The following is a 21,841-nucleotide window of genomic DNA, read 5'->3' as shown; positions in this document are numbered from 1 at the left end:
CATGATGGAATTTAGCATTCAGTTTGAGTGAGAAACTTAGTTTGGAAACATCTGTGCTAAATTTAAATAAGGGTAATTACAAAGAAATGAGGGCAGAGTTGGCTGGAGTGGACTGGGAAAGGAGTTTAGCAGAAAAGACAGTTGATGAACAATGGCAGACGTTTAAGAAAATAGTTTATGACTCAAAATAAAGATATATCCCAGTGAGCAAGAAGGATTGTAGGAGGGGGATAAACCAACCATGGTTAGCCAAGGAAGTTAAGGATAGTATCAAAGTGAAAGAAAAAGTATACAATGAGGCAAAGATTAGTGGTAAGCTAGAGGATTGGGGAAGTTTTATAAACCAACAGAAGATGACCAAAAAAAGTAATAAAGAGGGAGGAAATAAATTGAGGGTAAACTAGCAAGTAATATAAAAATGGACAGTAAGAGCTTCTTTAAATATACAAAAAGGAAAAGAGAGGCCAAAGTCAGTATAGGCCCCTTAGAATGATGCTGGGGAAATAATAATGGGGAACCAGGAAATGGCAGAGGAGTTGAATCTTTGCATCAGTCTTCATGGATACTAATAGCATACCAAAAATACTAAATAATCATGGGATAAAAGTGGTGGGGGAGTGGGCGGGAGGGGGTGGGGAGGGGGCGGGGTAGGAAATAAATACAATAACTATCACTAGAGAAAAAGTACTAGGGAAACTAATGGGGCTAAAGGCCGATAAGTTAACTGGACCTGATGGGTTGCCTCCTAGGATATTAAAGGAAATAGCTCCAGAGATATTGGATGCATGGTAGTAATCTTCCAAGAGTCCTTAGATTCTGGAAAAAAGTCCCAGAGGATTAGAAAACTGCCAACGTAACACCCTTATTCGAAAAGTGAGGGAGATGAAAAAAAAACTGCTAACTATAGGCCAGTTAGCTTAACATCTGTCATTGGGAAAATGTTGAAGCCTATTAAAAAGGATTTAATAGCAGGGCATTTAGAAATGTATAATCTAATCAAGCAGAGTCAGCTTAGCTTCATGAAGGGGAAATCTTGCCTGACAAATTTATTAGAATTCTTTGAGGGAACCAGTAGGATAGATAAAGGGGAACCAGTAGATGTAATATATTTGAATTTCCAAAAGGCACCATGATAAGGCATCACATATAAAGGCTACTTAATAAGATAAAAGCCCATGGTGTTAGGGGTAGCACATTAGCATGGATAGAGGACTGGCTAACTAATACTGACAGAGTTGGGATACTGGGGGCATTTTCAACATGGCAACCTGTAACTAGTGAAGCACCACAGGGATCAGTGCTGGGGCCACCTTTACTTACAATATATATTAATGACTTGGATGAGGGAAATGAATGTACTGTCACCAAGTTTGCGAATTACATAAAAATAGGTGGGAAGGCAAGTGATGAGGATGACACAAAGCCTACAGAGGGATATAGTGAATGGGCAAAAATGTGGGATGGAATATAATGTGGAAAAGTGTGAGGTTATTCACTTTGGCAGGATAAATAGAGAAGCTGAATTATTATTTAAATGGAGAAAGACTGAAGAAAGCTGCAGCACAGAGGGATTTGGGGGTCATCGTGCATGAATCCCATAAAGCTAGCATACAGGTTCAGCAGGTAATAGGGAAGGCAAATGGGATGTTGGCCTTTATTTCAGCAGGAATGGAGTATTAAAATAGGGAAGTCTTGCTAAAACTATGCAAGGCATTAGTTAAACCACTGCTAGAATACTGTGAAAAGCTTTGGTTCCCTTATCTAAGGAATTGGAGGCAGTCCAGACAAGGTTCACTGGATTGATCCCAGGGATGGAGGGATTTTCTTATGAGGAGAGGTTGAGTCAGTTGGGCCTGTACTCATTGGAGTTTAGAAGAAAGAGAGGCGACCTTAGGGGTTTGACAGGGTAGATACAGAGAGGTTGTTTCCCCTTGTGGGAGAGTCTAGGACCAGAGGGCATAATCTCAGAGTAAGGGGTCGCCCATTTAAGACAGAGATGAGGAGGAATTTCTTCTCTCAGAGGGTAGTTAATCTGTGGAATAATTTACCACAGAGGGCCCTAGAAGCTGGGTCATTAATATATTCAAGGCAGCAATAGACCGATTTTAAATCAGTAAGGGAATCAAGGGTTATGGGGAAAAAGCAGGAAAATGGAGTTGAGGTTTATCAGACCAGCCATGATCTTATTGAATGGCGAAGCAGACTTGATGGGCCAAATGGCCTACTTCTGCTTCTACGTCTTATGGTCCCTCACACACTCTTACTCCCTCACACATTCACGGGCACTCACTCACTCCCTCAAACATCCCGACGTGATTTCGCCCTCCCAGGGCCGACACACATCCCGGGCCGTCAAAACTTTGCCATCCATGGGCCCGATGAACATGACTCCCCTGGGCCCAAGCCTGATGTACCTGGCTCCCTGGGCTTCAGCCCTGAAGACTCTTCCAGCTCAGCAGCCCTCAGCACACTCACCAACGCTCCCCCTGCAAGATCCTGCATGGAACTGCTCCCCCAGCCAGAGACTGTTTCTCTCCCATATTTGCTGCTGATAGATTCAGTATCAGCAGCAAATGAGGGATCGAAATAGTCTCTGATTGGAGGAGCAGTTCCATGCAGGATCTTCCATTGAAACTCACCTGTTTGACTGCAATTTTGAAAACTGGTTCCAGGCGGGGGCCGCATAAAGAGGCTTCGTGGGCCACATCCAGCCTGCAGGACAAGCCTGGGTTAAGGTAAGCACTTCTCAGAACTCAGCCGTGTTGATGCAAAATTACATTTTTTGTTAATTTTACATTGCTTTTTGTGGTATAGGTTATGGTACCAAATCTGGATGATATCCAGCATGGAATTAACCGAATAGTCCAGATGGTTTTGGATGTGAGCCGTAAGGTCATACAGTGGAGGCAATCGAAAAATTATCAGGAGAATGCTGATGATGCACAGGACGCAGGAGGTGAGGGGTGCCAGATAAAAAGGGACAAGGCTATTGAGCATGAGGACCTTGTTCTGCTAAAAACATTTTGTGTTCTTAATATAATTTTTGAAAGCAAGAAAGTTAAGACAGATGGTGAATTCTCATTATTTTGAGCCCCTATTCAAAAAGAGCATTATTCAAATTTGCATATGTGCTGTGCCTATTTGGAAAAAAAAAAGTTGAAATTTGGTTATTTCATGACGATTTGAAAACTAATACACCGAGGTAAAACTTAATACAACAATATAGAATAAAAGCTAGTCTCAGTAACGATGATCATGAAAACAATGGATTGGCATTAAAACCCACCTGGTTCACTAATGTGCTTCAGGGAAGGAGACCAGCTATCCTGACCCAGTCTGGCTGATATGTGCATCAGTCCCACAGCAACATGGTTGACTCTTACCTGCCTTCTGGAATGCCCAAGTAAGCCATACAGCTGTGCCTTGTCACTACAGAAAAACAAAGAAAGAGTAAAACCACCTTCTCAAGGGCAACTAGGGATGGGCAATAATGCTGGCCCAGCTAGCGAAGCCCACATCCTGTGAATTAATTTTTAAAAAGCTTACCCATCATTGACCTAGGCACCAGAAAAGACAAAGGCACATATATGTCTAGTTGATCCTGCAAAGTCCTCCTAACATCTGGAGATTTGTGCCAAAATTGGGAGAGCTGTCCGCCTAACCAGTCAAGCCTGACGTGGCCATACTCACCAAATCTTACCTTAAAGCCAATGTTCCAGACCCCTCTGTCACCGTCCCTGGGTATGTCTTATTGCAACAGCAGGGCATACCCACCAAAGCTGGCAGGAGGGAGTGGCCAATGGAATCCACAGCATTGGCTCCAAACCCCATGAAGTATCATGGCATCAGATCAAATCTGGCAAAGGAAGCCTACTGCTGATTGCCATCTACCACTATCCCTCCACTGATGAATAAGTGCACCTCCATTTTGAGTGCCACTTGGATGAAGCACATAGGGTAGCAAGGGCACAGAATCTAACCTACATGGGGGGAGCTTCAATGTCCATCACCAAGAGCTGCTCAGTAGTGCCACTACTGACCACAGGCTGAGTCCTCAAGGACATATCTGCCAGCCTGGGCCTGAAACAAGTGGTAAGAGAGTCAACAGAAGGGAAACAACCTACATGACATCATTTTCACCAACATACCTGACTCTGATGCCTCTGTCCATGACAGTATTGGTAGGGTTAACCACCACATAGTCTTTGTAAAAAAGTCCACCTTCACACTGAGTACACCTTTCATCGTGTTGGGTGAAGCCACACAGTACCATGTTCTATGCTAAACAGTGGAAACAGGATATAGAGAGCTCAGTCACATCACATCCGGTTCCCAGAAGGAAAAATCAGTTCGGACCAGTATTCTTATTTCCCAGATTTTACTTAGCAATAACCTGCTCACTGATGCTCAGCTTGGATTCTGCCAGGGCCACTCAGCTCCTGACCTCATTACAGCCTTGGTTCAAACATGGACAACAGCCTTGGTTCAAACATGGACAAAAGAGCTAAATTCCTGAGGTGAGGTGAGAGTGACTGCCCATCAAGGCCGCATTTAACCGAGTGTGGCATCAAGGAGCCCGAACAAAATGGGAGCTTTTTTAAAATTCATTGGGTGTGGGCATCACTGGCTAGGCCAGCATTTATTGCCCATCCCTAATTGTCCTTGTTTAAGGGCATTTGAGAGCCAACCACATTGCTGTGGGTTTGGAGTCACATTTAAGCCAGACCAGGTAAGGACAACAGATTTCCTTCCCTAAAGGGCATTAGTGAACCAGATGGGTTTTTATGATAATCAAGTTTCATGGTCATCATTAGACTTTTAATTCCAGATTTTTATTGAATTCAGATTCCACCATCTACCATGACAGGATTTGAACACAGCATTATGCTGGGTCTCTGGATTGCTAGTCCAGCAACAATACCATCACACCATCACCTCCCCTTAAAGTCAATGGGAATCAGAGGGAGAACTCTCCACTGGCTGAAGTCTTACCTAGCAGAAAGGAAGATGGTTGTGGTTGTTGGAGGTCATCATCTTGGCTCCAGGACATCACTGCATGAGTTCTTCAGGGTAGTGTCCTTGGCCTAACCATCTTCAGCTGCTTCATCAATGAACTTCCTTCCATCATTAGGTCAGAAGTGAGGATGCTGGCTGATGATTGCACAATGTTCAGCACCATTCGCTACTCCTGAGACACTGAAGCAGCCCATGTCCAAATGCAGCAAGACCTGGACAACCTCTAGGCCTGAACTGACAAGTGGCAAATAACATTCATGGAACACAAGTGCCAGGCAATGACCATCTCCAACAAGAGAGAATCTAACCATTGCCCCTTGACATTCAATGACATTACCATTGCTGAATCCCACCACTATCAACATCCTGGGGGGTTACCATTGACCAGGAACTGAACTGGACTAGCCATATAAAATACTGTGGCTATAAGAGCAGGTCAGAGGCTAGGAATCCTGCAGCGAGTAACTTACCTCCTGACTCCCCAAGCCTGTCCACAATGTACAATGCATAAGTCAGGAGTGTGATGGAGTACTCTCCTCTTGCCTGGATGAGTGCAGCCCCAACAACACTCAAGAAGCTTGACACCAGCCAGGACAAAGCAGCCGTCTTGATTGTTTGTGGATGGGGAGCCATTGATTCCCTCCACCACTGACACACAGTGGCAGCAGTGTGTACCATCTACAAGATGTATGCAGAAACACACCAAGGCTCCTAAGACAGCATCTTCCAAACCCACGACCACTACCATCTAGAAGGACAAGAGCAGCACATACATGAGAACACCACGGCCTGTAAGTTCCCCTCCAAGCCACTCACCTCCCTGACTTGGAAATATATTGCCATTCCTTCACTGTCGCTGGGTCAAAATCCTGGAACTCCCCCTGCTAACAGCACTGTGGGTGTACCTACACCACATGGACTGCAACGTTGCAAGGAGGGCAGCTCCCCACTCTCAAGGGCAATTAGAGATGGGCAATAAATGCTGGCCTAGCCAGTGAAGCCCACACCCTTTGAATGGATAAAAAACGTATCTTCAGCCAGAAGTGCCAAATAGATGATCTATCAGTCCCCTTGACATCCTAGCATCATAGATGCCAGTGTTCAACCAATTAAATTAATTCCATGTGACAAAGAAATAGCTGAAGGCAACTGGATACAGCAAAGACTGTGGATCCTTAATACCTCAGCTGCGCTACTGAAAACTTGTGCTCCAAAACTAGCCACACCCCCAGAAAAGCTGTTACAGTACAGCTATAACACTGGCATCTTCCCAACAATGGGAAAATTGTCTAGGTACCTCCTCTCCATAAAAAACAGGACAATTCAAACTGTCAAATTGCCACCACATCAGTTTACTCTCAATCATCAACGAAGGAATGGAAGGTATAGTTGACACTGCTGTCAACAGGCATTTACTACCAATAACCTGCTCACTGATGCTCAGTCTGAGTTCTGCAGAGCCACTTGGCTCCTGACCTCATTACAGCCTTTGTCCAAGCATAGACAAGAGCTGAATTCCAGAAGTGACATGAGAGTGATTGGCCTTAACAACATTGAAGTCAATGGGAATGAGTAGGGAAACTATCCACTGGTTGGAGTCAGTCATATCGAGCACAAACTAAGATGGTTTTTACTCTAATGTTCACTGTTGCCTGAATTTTTAGCTTGACGGGCAAGCGCGATTGATGGGCCCAGGATCAGCTGGGAAACAGACTGCCGACCGTGATTGGCCCCCGAACACAATTTCACACTGGCTGGCCAATTAATGGCCAGCCAATGTGGAGCATGCGCTGAAAAGAGCAGTGTTGCTGGGATAGAGGCGGGGAGAAGGTGGGCAATGACGTCAACATGGGTGCAGGCGAGCACTGCAGACCCGAAAATTTTCCAATAAAGTTTTAAAAAGTAGAAAAAAAAGTTCCTGAACTTCACAATCAGGCACCTGACAATATAGATGATAAAAGTGCTGTCCACAGATTTTTATTTTTATTTTATTTCATAACGGAAACCTCATCCCTCCCTTGGCTGGGGTTTCATGAAAAATTTAAAGGCCGCCTGGCCGATTTGCCCATCCGCCAACCCTAAGGTTGGACGGGCAACATAAAATAGCAGACAATTGCACCATTAGTAAGTACACAATCCATGTAAACCAATAGGCGACCTGTGGTCAGGTGTACCACACTCTGAAACCAAGTGAAAAATGCCACCCCAAACAGGTGCTATGGATCTCTCATCAACTCCCCTGATGCTTGTTACACCGTGAGCCAACCAGTCTCACCGAACTCTGTCTTTCGTACAAGGGTTTCCAATTTCCACTCTCCAAGAACTTGCTTTGGAATCTTCTCCCAAACCAAAGTTTTCTCAGACGCCTTCTGCAAGCGTTCACCTCCAGGGTTTTGACTCTCTTTCCGATATTCCTCTCCCGGGGTCACCACATACATTCAAACTTTCTTCCATGCACTCTCACTGACTCAGCATCAACAGTGTACCACTGCTTTACATGCCCATAGCAAAGAGTTACAGACCTTCGGCTGTCTCTTTGGGCCTCCTGGCTTCTCAAGCCTTTATATTATTTTAAATCTGTTTCTGTAGCCTTCGTCTCTTTAACTTGAAGCCTTTCTCTGCTCTGCACTCTTATCTTCACTTTACAGGGCCTTTTCCAGGTCCGTGTCCTTCCTTTCACTAGAAGGTCTGCTTAGGATCATTTCCTGTTTCTGTTTCACTCCTTTGGCCTTGGGACCTTTTGGTTCTTTTGGGAAATCTACTCTCTCTGTAGTTCCCTCTCTGTGTCCAGTCTCTCCTGGCAGCTGTCTTCAAACTGAACTCAAAACTGCTTCTTCTCATTTTTTCTATATGTGTGTGTGGGTGGGGCCTGCCTCTTTGGACCCATTGCTAGGCAACAGCACCTTTTTTTTATACTCTTATGTTTGCCCAGGAGTCGTAAAACTCTCATTCGAAATGCAGGCACCTTTTAAAGTGAAACTAAAACTCAACTTGACCTTTTGTCAACACACAAGTACAGCAATACAAAATTAAACTTAAACATTAAAGCTAGAGCTCATTCCTAACACCTGCAAATACAAATATAACTTATTTAAACTGTTTCTATTTCCTAACACTTTTGAAACCTTTGATTGTGTCCATTTCCGATGTGAGGACAGGACACTTCCAGTGATTCTGAACATTTTAAAACTCCACTAAGGGAAGAAAGCACAGAAAAATATGGCTTACAGGTTAACCAGAACATAGACCACAAACAGACAAATGCCACCCTAGATTTTTTGGGAGAAGTGCAGGACCATCAACAAGACTTCTGGTCTGTCACTTTGGAAGTTAGAAGTTTTAAAACCCACCTTAAGCTTTGTGCAGGCGTTTGTGTTTCCATACTGGCTGATCATTTAGCATGGCTCAACACAGTTCCTGTCTAGCCATCAAACATCAAGGTCATGGGAAAACAAATCTGAAGGTGAAAGATCAGATCATAGCCACTCTTTGCCATAAGGGACAACTGATTACAGAGACCCTCCATGTTCTCTGTAGTCAAAGTGTCTCTTTCCTCAGAAGAAATGCATACATGCAACTGGGCATCCTACTAGAAGTCCTTCAGCCAAATAACACAACTCAATTCAGCCTGGGGTGCATTTCATCTGGCCCTGGTGACTGATCCACTTTCAAGGATGTTAATCCTCTTAATATTTCCTCTCCCTATGTTTATTACATCCAATATCTCACACTCCACCTCCTTAACTACAAAATCTGCATTGTCCCCCTCTTCTGTGAAGATAGACACAAAAGTATTCATTAAGAATCAGACCCACATCTTCCACTGCTACTCACAGGTTACCTTCTTGGTCTTTTATGGGTCCTACTCTTCCTTAGTTATCCTCTAACTCAATTTTTAAAAATTAATTCATGGGATGTGGGCGTCGCTAGCTAGGCCAGCATTTATTGCCCATCCCTAATTGCCCTTGAGAAGGTGGTGGTGAGCTGCCTTCTTAAACTGCTACAGTCCATGTGGTGTAGGTACACCCAAAGTGGTGTTAGGGAGGGAGTTCCAGCCCTAATTAACTAATGTATTGATAAAACATTTTTGGGTTCTCTTTGATTTTACTTAAATATTCTTTCATGTCTATTCTTTGCTTTCCTAATTTCCTTTGTAAATTCACCCCTGCACTTTCCATCCTCCTCTCAGTTTTCTGTAGTATTGAGTTCTCTGTGTCTGACATAAGCTTTTCCTTTCTGCCTTATTTTACCCTGTATGCTGCTTGACATTCAAGGCACTTAATTATGGCCATCCTATCTTTTTCTTTGTGGGATCATGTTTACTCTGAACTCCTTGAATCTCCCCTTTGAATGCCTCCCACTGCCCTAACAATGGTTTACCTTCAAGTAGCTGTTTCCAGTACACTTTTGCTAACTCATTCCACAGTTTAGTTAAATTGACCTTAATCTAGTTTAGAACTTTAGATCCTGTTCTTTGCCCGTTTCCATAATTATGTTAAAACTAACTGAATTATGATCCCTACCAAAAAAATAATCCCCCACTGCCACTTCTTCTACCTGCCCAGATTAATTCCCTAAAACTAAGCCCAGAACTGTGCCCTTTCTTGTTAGATTTGCTGCATACTGGCAAAAAAGGTTCTCCTGAATACACCTCAAGAATTCTGTTCCTTCCATTCCTTTCATACTAAAACTACCCCTATTAATTTTGGGGTGGTTAAAATCTACTCTTGCTGCTGTATTGTTTTTGCATGTGCCAGAGATTTGCCTACATACATTACTCTTCAAAACCATTCTGACTGGGAGTTTATAATATGCTTCCAGTAGTGTTGCTGCCCCTTTTTTGTTCCTTAGCTCAATCCATATGACCTCATTTAATGACCCTTCTAACATATCACACCTTCTCACAGCTGTAATTATTTTTTCGACCAAAATGCTACCTCCTCCTCCTTTTTTATACCCCTCCCTATCTTGTCTGAAAACCCTACAACCAGGAGCACTGAGTTGTCATTCCTGTCTCTCTTTAAACCACGCTTCTGTAATAGCTGTGATATCGTAGTGCCACATATCTATCTCTGACTTCCGCTCAAATGATTATTTGCTATGCTCTTTTCTTGCAGTATATACTCTTGAGCACCGCCAAACTCTTCTTTTTTCATTTTCTTACTTTATCTTCCTCTGCCTTCCAGATTTATTCACTAATTGTCTGCCTTAATTTCCATTTCTGATTTTTGCCCCATCTGAATTCAGCCTGAAGTTCCCATCCCCTTGCCATACTAGTTTAAACCCTGTCCACCAGCACTAGCATGAATATTTGTCCCAGCCCTGTTGAAAACGTCCAGCTTGTGCAGGCCCCACCACCCCCAGAAACGGTCCCAATATCCCAGGATTCTTAAAGTCCTCTCTCCTGTACTATCTCTTCAATTTCAGTCAATACTGACAAACGTTATTCCATTAATTTCTGAACCATGCTCACCTTGATGATTATTCAGAGAACCATATCTGCCTCTGTGTGGGTGATCATTCCTGCCTGCAGTTATCTTTACAAGTCGCCCCTAAACCCGCAGTTCATACAGTACAGAAGTCACACTCTTGACAATGACTGAAGCAAACCCCCCCTTTTGATTGTAATGTGATAAATCTTGTATAAATTCCACACCCTGGATGGAATCATCCCAGGTTTGCACTAAGTGCGGTAGCGGGCGTGTAAAACCCGCGATGCCGGGTTTTCACACTGTATCGTCCCAAACCCGCCGCATTACTTGTGCATTCCAGGAAACACAATGTTTCCATGGTGGACGGGGTCTTATTCGCCTCCCATGTCATCACCTCGCCACTTTATCATGCAGGGCGTCATATTTAAAGCCCAGCTGCGTGCAGACATCTCAGTGCTTCCAGCCCACGACTACAGAGAAGATGTCCACATAAGTAAAAAAACTGCAGCTGACAGGTTTAATGACACATCACTGGAATACCATTTGGACACCATGGAGGCCTGCTGTGATATCCTCTACCCCCAATCTGGCTGCAGGATGTGCAGTGGCATCACCAATCCAGCATGGCAGACAGTGGTAGTGGTGGTCAGTGCCACAGAAGAGGATGGCCATCCAATGCAGATAGAGGGTGAATGGCCCCACCCATGCAACCAGGGTATGGCAACCATCCCATTTCTTTAATTCATAGGGCATGGGATCATTAGCTGGCCAGCATTTATTGTTCATCCCCAATTTCCTTGTTCAGAGGGCATTTAACAGTCAACCACATTGTTGTGTGTTTGGAGGTCACATGTAGGCCAGGCAAGGACAGCAGATTTTCTTCCCTAAAGGGACATTAGTGAACCAGATGGGTTTTTAACCACAATCAACAATGGTTTCATGGTCATCATTACACTTTGAATTCCATATTTTTATTGGATTCAAATTCCACCATCTGCCGTGGCAGGGTTTGAACCCAGGTCCCCAGAACATTACCCTGGGTTTCTGGATTACTAGCCCAGCAACAATACCACTACGCCATCACCTCACACAGGCCCATCATAGATTCACTGACATCTCACTCACTGCCAACTCAATCACAGAATCTTAACGGCAAAGAAGGAGGCCCTTCGGCCCATCATGTCTGCACCAACTCTCCAAATGAGCATTCTGACCTAGTGCCACTGCCCTGCCTTTTCCCCATACTCTTGCACTTTGTTTGATTCTATTCAAATAATCATCTAATGTCCTCTTGAATGCCTCGATTGAACCTGCCTCCACCATACTTCCCTGGAGCCATTCTTGTAAACCTCTTCTGCACTCTATCCAGTGAGTTCACATCCTTCCTATAATATGGTGCCTGGAACTATACACAATACTCCAGCTGAGGTCTAATGAGTACCTTATATAAATTCAGCATAACCTCCCTACTCTTGTGCACTATGCCCCTATTAATAAAGCCCAGGACACTATATGCTTTATTAACTACTCTCTCCACCTGTCCTGCCACCTTCAATGATCTATGCACATATACACCCAAGCTTTTCTGGTCCTGCACCCTCTTCAAAATTTCACTCCTTATTTTATATTGTCTGTCCTTGTTTTTCCTACCAAAATGCATCACCTCACACTTCTCTGCATTGAACTTCATCTGCCACCTACCTGCCCACTCCACCAACTTGTCTATGTCCTCTTGAAGTTCCTCCTCACAGTTTATAACACTCCCAAGCTTCGTATCATCCACAAACTTTGAAATTTCCCCCTGCACACCAAGTTCTAGATCATTAATATATATCAGGAAAAGCAAGGATCCCAATACCTACCCCTAGGGAACTCCATTACAAACCTTCCTCCAGCCTGAAAAATATCCATTGACCATTACTCTCTGCTTCATATTTTTTAGCCAATTTTGTATCCACGTTGCTACTGTCCCTTTAATTCCGTGAGCAATAACTTCTCTCAAGTCGGTTGTGTGGCACTGTGTCAAATGCCTTTTTAAAGGCCATAATCTTTCAGTCTTCCCTGGACTCAGGAGTCATGTCAGAGGACTGGAGAATTGCAAACATTACGCCCTTGTTCAAAAAAGGTTGTAAGGATAAGCCCAGCAATTACAAACCAGTCAGTTTAACTTCAGTGAGGGGCACCACATGTACACCACATCAACAGCGTTAACCTCATCAACCTTTTCCGTTACCTCTCAAAAAACTCCAGCAAGTTAGTTAAACACAGTTCCCCCTTTAGAAATCCATGCTGGCTCTTCCTTATCAACCCATATTTTTCCATGTGATTACCAGTTGTATCCCAAATAATTGTTCCCCTTCAGCTTTTGTATAACTCATTTATGAAAAAGTCTACTGGTTCTCTGGGCTTTTGGACTCAATTGTTAAATTTTGCTTGCTTCAAAATTTTATTGCTTCTTAGATGAAATTAGTGTCAAAGAGCTTCATGATCTTTTCAAAGTTATCGGAAGGTTAATTTATTCCTTGTCTAGTAATTATATCATTGGCTATTGGGCCTACTGTATATACAGTGTATTCAATTGTTTAGCCTCTGTTTTCTTATTCAAGCCTGATGCTATTATGTATCCTAAAAATCTTCTTCTCCATAGTGCCCAATTTTGTGCCTGTCTGGCCCTTCCATTTGCCTTAATTGGCCTGCCAGTGTGGATGTACGATCCATGGCTGTTTTCAGCTTTATTTTTTTTCTTTCTTCCCTCACTTCTTTTGGAATTTGGAAGGCTCCTGTAGCGGTTAAGGATTTTAAACTTCAGCAATTCTTCAGAAAATCTTTTGAATAACTCGTCTTGGCCAGCTCATTGCTTTCCTCAGCTTGGAGAATCAAATTAGCCGATTTTTTGCTTTGACTTCTCTTTAATTTTTTTCTTGTTCACGTGCGATTGCCACATGTTATGGCGCCGACCCTGGATCCGGGCTGTAGTGTTCTTCAAGCTCTGTTCATTAAAACAATCGGTCTGCGTATGCTGCCTGATTATTGCACCAAATTTGAAAGCTTATTTCAGCCTTTTTTTTGGAGTTTGCTGAGCCTTTTGTGATCTAGCTAGGTCCTTTGACTCTCCTTTCGATCAGGTTTCGCAATGGACCTCCACATGCTCTGGTGGAGTCCTTTTACGCTGCACAGTGGATCTTTCTTCTGCCCTTCAGCTCCACACCTGTAATGGAGCTTCTTAGGTGATCTCCAGTTGTGTATTTGAGGTCTTCAAGTTGGGTGCACTTTTTCATTTTTAGGGATCTTGGGGTCCTTCACCTGCTGCCACCATATTGTAAGGTTGTATGTCATCTCATTAAGAGGTGTCAAGATTTGTACGATTGAACAATAACACATGTCTATGTACATGTATACATGATATAGTCCTGATTAGATGTTATCTTCATGCTGACATCTACCAGATTCACTACTACACTCTACTACTCCCATGTGACCCTCTATATCATAATGTGGGTGGTACTGTTTTCCCAGTCCCACATTAACCCTTACAGTCCCGAACACCCTAATATTACAACTCATATTTAAACAAACACATATCTATCCCCTGGTTAACACATTCATGAAACCACTCCACCATGCTTGTTTCTGTGTTTGAATAATTTCATTTAAGTTCCCAGTCTGTTTTTTAAAAGGTCAGTTAAAAGTCTCATTAGTTTCTGGGATATGAAACTCGATCCATTTCCGTAGATTATTACAAACTACCTTTGCTTGGCCTTTATGTTGACTCCCTTCAAGTTATGCATTCCTACCGAAGGACTGACTATAATATCAGGGGGGATTATTAACTACCAAAAACAGATGGATTGGTCAGGTGATATCTGAAAATTAAAATGTCTGAAATCAGACCTTTACCTGTCCACTTCCAATTTTAATGGAGGCATGGAAGGGTCTAACAAAGAGCCCACTCTCAGGCGTCGGGTTGGTCACTTAAATGTTATAATAAGGTCACATGCTTCAGAATTAGCCTAGTTCCAATAATTAACCTGAGCCAGGCGGTGTTCCTGGGCCTTGGGAAAGCAACACTTCAGGGAGATGGTGGAGTAGTAGTAATATCATTGGTCTAGTTACCTAAGGGTCTAGGTTAGCGGTCTGGGGACATGGGTTCAAATCCCACCAGGGCAGCTAGTGGATTTTAAATTCAGTTAATAAATCTGGGATTGAAAGCTAGTCTCAGTAATTGAAACCATTGTCAATTGTCACCAAAATCCAACTGGTTTACTAACATCCTTTAAGAAAGGAAATCTGCCATCCTTACCTGGTCTAGCCTTCATGTGACTCCAGATCCACAGCAATGTGGCTGACTCTTTAACTGCCCTCTGAAATGGCCTAGGAAGCCACTCAGTTCAAAGGCAATTAGGGATGGGCAACAAATGTTTGCCATGCCTGCAATGTCCACATTCTGTGAAAGAATAATTTAAAAACAAAACATCTAAAAGCAGGCAAGGACTGCTTAATGGAAGAGATAAATGCCCTTGCAGAAATGAATGTGGACCAGGAGTATCATCGATATTTTCCAGCCTGCCCAAACCTACCTGCCTCGTTGTCTGCCTTCAAATTCCTCCCAGCATGCCCTTGGTCACTGATTTCTATCCTAGATTGGCAACCACCACTTCCCTAAGGTCTGGACCTCCCTGCGTCCATCTCAATACTCTCACTAACCTAGTTTCAGTCTCCCTACTTGCTTCAGACCTGTGGTCTCCTCCAAAGCATTCCCCACCTGATAGATGGCCAAGTCTGTCAATGGAACACATATTCTGAGGTTAAAACTACACCGGATCCTAACCAAGAGTGTAGATATTTCTCGCGTGCCTAGTTAAAGCAGGAGTCTCTAGGAGAGTTCCTGGGAATTACGCCCTTATAAAGGATAAGAGAACTCTTCCCTGCTGATATTATTTTGGTTGAATGGTTCCTTTCAGGGATTAGGATTCATTGTTTACCTTTCTTCTTTGGATCAGAAGGGCCTTAGATCATCTCTGCCAGGGCAACAGATTGGAGTGAGTGCCACTAAAGCACTCTCGTTGGCACTGGCAAATTGCCCAAACATGCAGATGATCTGCTCATGCAATTTGGGATAAGTTCTAATAAGCAAATGGAGAATAGTTTGAGTGACTACAAATGGGAACAAGACTAGTGAAGAACAGAAGCTTGAAAAGTCATGGAGCAGATAGCTATGAATGTGCCAGGGAAATGGCAGAGTGCCTGGGCCTGAAGGGTGCTATATATAGAATGGGTAGATTTTAGGCTGGAAAACAGAAGACAGCAGGATGCCAACAGGATTTTAAGGCAATGGACAAAAGAAAATAGTGCAAATATCTAATAATAATAAGAAGAAAAAGAATAAAAGAACTAACACTTGAGATCATTCTGATTATTTTAAAACTTGGATTCCCAAACCTGAAACAGGAGGTTGTGGATTGAGACAGCATTAGATACCGATGGCCATCAAAGCTGTATAATTTTTACTTATTAATATTGTTTATTTCAGGGAATTTGAATGAAGCCATAATGTTCATTAAAAAATTTAGTACTTACCTTCTGTAAGGTTAAGAAAAACAAGATGCCAAAAAGAAGTGAGCAAATTAAGCAATTCTGGCTGAACAAGTTCACATGGAAAGAAAAAAATGGCATTTACATAATGGTCTTCACATCTCAGGACCACCCAAACTTCCTGAAAGATATTTAAGTACATTATAAGTACAGTTATTGATGTATTGTAGGAAATGCTGCAGCCAATTTGCATAGAGCAAGAGCCCACAAGTATCTGTAAAATAATGACTAGATCATCTATTTCCATGATATTAGTTCAGTTTCATTAAAAATGTGGACATAGAAATTTGTGATAGAAAAAATTGACAGGTGCATGACAAAGAAGGTGTCAATGGAAGATTCTTCATAATATCTAGAAGTTCAAAAAATTGTGGGGCCTAAAATTCTGGTTGATCCCAATGGCAGAGAACAGACCTGTACGCAAGATGTGGGGCAGAACCCAATTTGCTCATATTCCATAGGTAAAAGCAAAATATTACGGATGCTGGAAATCTGAAACAATAACAGAAAATGCTGGAAAAACTCAGCAGGTCTAACAGCATCTGTGGAGAGAAAGACAGAGTTAACGTTTCGAGTCTGTATGACTTCTTCAGAGCTAAAGAGAAGTAAAAATGTGATGAAATTTATACGGTTTGAGGGGGGTGGAACAGGTGAAGCTGGATAGAAGGCCAGTGATAGGTGGAGGCAAAGGAGAGATTGACAAAGATGTCATGAACAAAAAAGGACAAAGGGGTATTCATGGTAGTGGTACTGGTGAAAGGAGCTGCTGGTGGTGGCATTAAGGTCAGAAAGCAATGTTTACTTGAGTGTCCTGTGTTCTGTTCTGCTGTACTTTCATCAGCCGGGCAGAAACCCAAAAATAATTGGTTCCTAGTCTTTGGCCATTGACTAGCAGTAGATAAACAAAGAACCTATTTTGGGGTTGTTAAGTATGTAAACTTGTTCTCCTGAACAGAAATGAACGAAAGTCGGAATTTTAAGCAGCTGAAGACTTTTTATCACAACGTGGCAGAACACAAAGATGTAACCAAATTAATAGTTATACTGTCTGCTTCTGTCAACTCACTGAAGGATACTATCACCAGTGCACTAGAACATTTCCAAAAATTTAAGATGCTGTGGCTAGAAGACAGAGACAAAACAATTAAGGTATTGTAAATATTTCCACCCAACCCTCACCTATAAAAATTTTCTTCTTGGCCCTCTCTTTTTCCTATTTCTGGCGACCTAGGTGTTTGTGCATAAATCATTGAAGGTGGCAGGGCAGGTTGAGAAAGCAGTTAATAAAGCATAGAGTATCCTGGGCTTTATTGATAGGGACATAGAGTGCAAAGACAAGGAACTTATGTTGAATTTGTATAAGTCACTAGTTTGGCCTCAGCTAGAGAGTTGCATCCAGTTCTAGGCGCTGCACTTTAGGAAGGATGTGAAGGCATTGGAGAGGGTGCAGAAAAGATTCACGAGGATGGTTGTTGGGATGAGGAATTTCAGATATGAAGATAGATTGGAGAAGTAAGGATAATTTTCCTTTGAGAAAAGAAGGTTGAGAGGAAATTTAATAGAGGTATTCAAAATCATGAGGGGGCTGGATAGACTAGATAGGGATAAACTGTTCCCACTCATGAAAGGGTTGAGAATGAGAGAGCACAGGTTTAAAGTAATTAGTAAAAGAAGCAAAAGTGATATAAGGAGAAATATTTTTAAACAGCAGTTGGGCTTTGGAGTGCACTGCCTAAGAGTGTGGCGGAGGCTGGTTTAATTGAAGTATTTGAAAGGGAATTAGACTATCATCTGAAAAGGAAGAATGTGCAGGGTCATGGGGAGAAAGTTTGGGGAATGGTACCAGGTGAGTTGCTCATTCAGAGAGCTGGTGCAGATACAATGGCCAACTGACCACCTTCTGCACCATAACAATCCTGAGATTCTGTGAAGTACCAGGTAAAAGGCTGTTTGGCAAAATTGAGGCTCCAGGAATAGGAGGGTTAGTCTCCAATTGGTTAAAAAAAATGGTTTAAGGGAAGAAAACAGCGAGCTGTGGTAAATGGTTATTTTTCAGACTGGAAGATAGCAGTCAGTGATGTTCCCCAAGGGCCAGAGATAGTGCCACTGTTTTTTTTCTTGCAATATATAAATGAATTGGATCTTGGAATACAGAGTAAAATTTCAAAATTTGATGATATCAAACTTAGAGGAGTGGCAAACAGAGGATGATACAAATTGCCTGAAGCATGTCATAAATAGGCTAGCACAATGGGCAGACAAGTGGCAGATGGAATTTAACATAGAGAAGTGTCATTTTGGCAGAAGGGATGGCAGAGGCAATATAGAGTTAATGGCACAGGGACAGAAGGAATTGATCTTTGTAGATGGCAGGGCATATTGAGAGAGAGTGGTTAGCAAAGTATATGGGATCTTGGGCTTCATAAATAGAGGCATTGAGTAGAAAAGCAGGGAAGTTATGCTGCACCTTTAGAAAGCTCTGGTTAGGCCCCAATTGGAGTATTGACTCATTCATAGGAAAAATCTGAGGGTCCTTGAGCTGGTGCAAAAGAAATTTTCCAGAATGGTTGCAGGGATGGATGGTTTAAGTTACAAGGTTAGGTTGGAAAGCTGGGCTTGTTCTCTTTGGAGGAAGGGAATTGAGGAGAAATTTGATATGTGTACAATATCATAACAGGGTTAGATGAGGTAGACAATAAAATCTGTTCCCATTAGCTGATAGTACAAGGACCAGGGGCACAGATTTAAGGGCTTGGGCAAGAGATGCAGAGGAGATTTAAGGGAGGACTTTTTTTACACAGTGAGTAGTAATGACTTGGAACTTGCTGCCCATGAGTGTGGTGGAAGCAGAAATAATCAATGATTTCAAAAGGAAATTACATGGGCCCTTGAGGGAAATAAACTGGGATGGTTAGGGGGATTGAGTGGGTGATTGGTGTTGACTGGAGTGCTCTGTGGAGAGCCAGCATGAACTTGATGGGCAAAATGTCCTCCTTCTATGTTGGAAATGGCTCTTTGACTCCAGTCACCAGTCACTTATGCGCTATCACCTTTGCTACTCTCATTGTCCCTCCCTTATCCACTCTGCCAGTTTTACCAAAATGCCAATCTCTGGAGCCTTGACATGCTGTTTTTGTTTATTATATTTTCCTGAATCTTGATCCCAAACTCACCCACCTACTTTCATTAGCTTAAAGCCCTGTCTATTACCCTTGTTATTTAATTCTCCAAGACACTGGTTCCAGCTTGATTTAAGTGGAGCCTATCTCAGTGGAACAATCCACTCTTTCCCCAGTGCTACTACCAATGGCCCACGAAGCTAAACCTTGTTTTCCATACCACTGCTCCAAAAATAAACCCCTGTTTCCCACACCACTCCTCCAACATAGCATTCACACTTCTAATCTGTTTATGCCTATGTCAGTTGGTTTGTGTCTCAGATATGAATCCAGAGATTATAACTGTTGAAGTCCTTCTGTTTAATCTGGACCTGAACTCCTCAAACTCTCTCAGCAGAACATCATTACTAGTTCTATATATGTCATTGGTCCTTATATGGTGCATGAGAAATGGATCCTCCCCTTCAAACTCCAAGTTCTTCTCTAACTGTGAAGAGATGCCTTTAACCCTGGCATCGGCAGGCAACACAACCTTTTAAGCTCCCATTTTTGTTTGTAGAGAACAGTATCGACTCCCCAGTATCTCCCTATTTCTTTCACACTTAGAACAAAGAACAAAGAAAAGTACAACACAGGAACAGGTCCTTCATCCCTCCAAGCCTGCGCCAATCATAATGCCCGTCAACTAAAACATTTTGCACTTCCGGGGTCCATATCCCTCTATTCCCATCCTGTTCATGTATTTGTCAAGCACACTAAACATTAAACACCACTATCATACCTGCTTCCACCACCTCATCTGGTAGCGAATTCCAGACACTCACTACCCTCTGCGTAAAAAACTTGCCCCGCACATCTCCTCTATAGTTTTCTCCTCTCACCTTAAATCTATGTCCCCTAGTAATTGACTCTTCCACCCTGGGAAAAAGCTTCTGACTATCTACTCTGTCCACGCCACTCATAATTTTGTAAACTTCTATCAAGTCGCCCTTCAATCTCCGTCACTCTAGTGAGAACATTCCGAGTTTCTCCAACCTCTTTTCATAGCTAATAACCTCCAGACCAGGCAGCATCCTGGTAAACCTCCTCTGCACCCTCTCCAATGCCTCCATATCCTTCTGGTAATGTGGCGACCAGAATTGCACACAATATTCCAAGTGTGGCCTAACCAAGGTTCTATACAGCTGCAGCATGACTTCCTAGCTTTTATACTCAATACCCCTGCCAACGAAGGCAAGCATGCCATATGCCTTCCTCACTACCTTATCCACCTGCATTGCCACTTACAGTGACCTGTGGACCTGTACACCCAGATCCCTCTGCTCGTCAATGCACTTAAGGGTTCTGCCATTTACTGTATAATTCCTGCCTGTATTAGACCTTCCAAAATGCATTACCTCACATTTGTCCGGATTAAACTCCATCTGCCATTTCTCCGCCCAAGTCTCCAACCGATCTATATCCCGTTGTATCCTTTGACAATCCTCTTCACTATCTGCAACTCCTCCAACCTTAGTGTCATCTGTAAACTTACTAATTAGCCCAGTTACATTTTCCTCCAAATCATTTATGTATACTACAAACAGCAAAGGTCCCAGCACTGATCCCTGTGGAACTCCACTAGTCACAGCTCTCCATTCAGAAAAGCACCCTTCCACTGCTACCCTCTGTCTTCTATGACCAAGCCAATTCTGTATCCATCTTGCCAGCTCACCTCTGATCCCCTGCAACTTTACCTTCTGTACCAGTCTGCCATGAGGGACCTTGTCAAAGGCCTTACTGAAATCCATGTATATAACATTCACTGCCCTTCCATCGTCGATCACCTTTGCCACTTCTTTTCATTCCCTCCAACTTCAATGACCCACTGATTCTATTGTCAGTTTGCCCATCCATCCTGCAGTCATTGTTCTCATCCTCACTGGAGCAAGCACATATAACCTCCTACTTGTTGTCAAAGTAAAGGTATGGTGCTCCTTCACCACTACATTCTGGATTTTCACTTGCCTTGACTGATAAATAGTCACACCCTCCTGCTGTCTCTGGACATTGAGCAACTCTGAAGTTCTACTTAACCTAAGAGTTGTGACCATCTTCTGGGGCAAGCTGTCTCGGTACCTTTACCCCTTCTTGATGGCTGCAATGATTGCAACTCAGCCTCCAGTTCAATAACTCTAGCCCAAGCCCCTCAAGCTTCAGGCACTAACCACACATATGGTTCTCCAGGATCACAGCGCTCTCTACAAACTCCTATATGCTATAGTCACAGTGCACCACATACCTTGTCATGTCTATCTGACCTTATTTATTTATATTTTTATGAGTTAATTATCTTTAATTGAATTGTTTATTTTAGTTTTACTAATCAGTTGGTTTATCCATTTTCAATTAACAGTTTAGCAAAGTATAAGTCATAACAAGTTACAATTCCCTAGCTGACACAAAAAGGAAAAACCATCATCAGCTTCCAGAAGTAAAAAAAACAAAAAATCAGCACTTCTTTTCTCCTCTGCACCGAATTCTCAACTTACATCAAATTTCGGACTTTACTCTGTTAATAGAACATTCTTCATGAACATTCTTGGCTCCACACTAAAGCTCAGAAGATTTAAACCTGTTGAAATGTGTTTAAAAATAGTGCTCAGTATATTAACATAAGTGCAAATTTGAAGATTATCTATT

At 42.6% G+C, this 21,841-nt stretch overlaps 1 protein-coding gene across 1 annotated transcript in view; it reads left to right on the top strand.

The window, feature by feature from the left end:
• The window catches only part of LOC144681151 (dynein axonemal heavy chain 8-like), a 1,659,468-nt gene that overhangs the window by 681,822 nt on the left and 955,805 nt on the right, over nucleotides 1–21,841 (top strand). Inside the window, exons 25-26 of the mRNA XM_078542878.1 lie at nucleotides 2,815–2,956; nucleotides 16,996–17,189. Of these exons, the coding sequence (XP_078399004.1) occupies nucleotides 2,815–2,956; nucleotides 16,996–17,189 (336 nt within the window). The remainder of the gene's footprint in view (nucleotides 1–2,814; nucleotides 2,957–16,995; nucleotides 17,190–21,841) is intronic.

Source organism: Cetorhinus maximus, chromosome 5 (assembly GCF_964194155.1).
Source record: "Cetorhinus maximus chromosome 5, sCetMax3.hap1.1, whole genome shotgun sequence".
In the NCBI taxonomy this organism is placed as follows: Eukaryota; Metazoa; Chordata; class Chondrichthyes; order Lamniformes; family Cetorhinidae; genus Cetorhinus; species Cetorhinus maximus.
The sequence above is the reverse complement of the archived record's forward strand: the minus strand, read 5'-3'. Positions and strand labels throughout refer to the sequence as shown.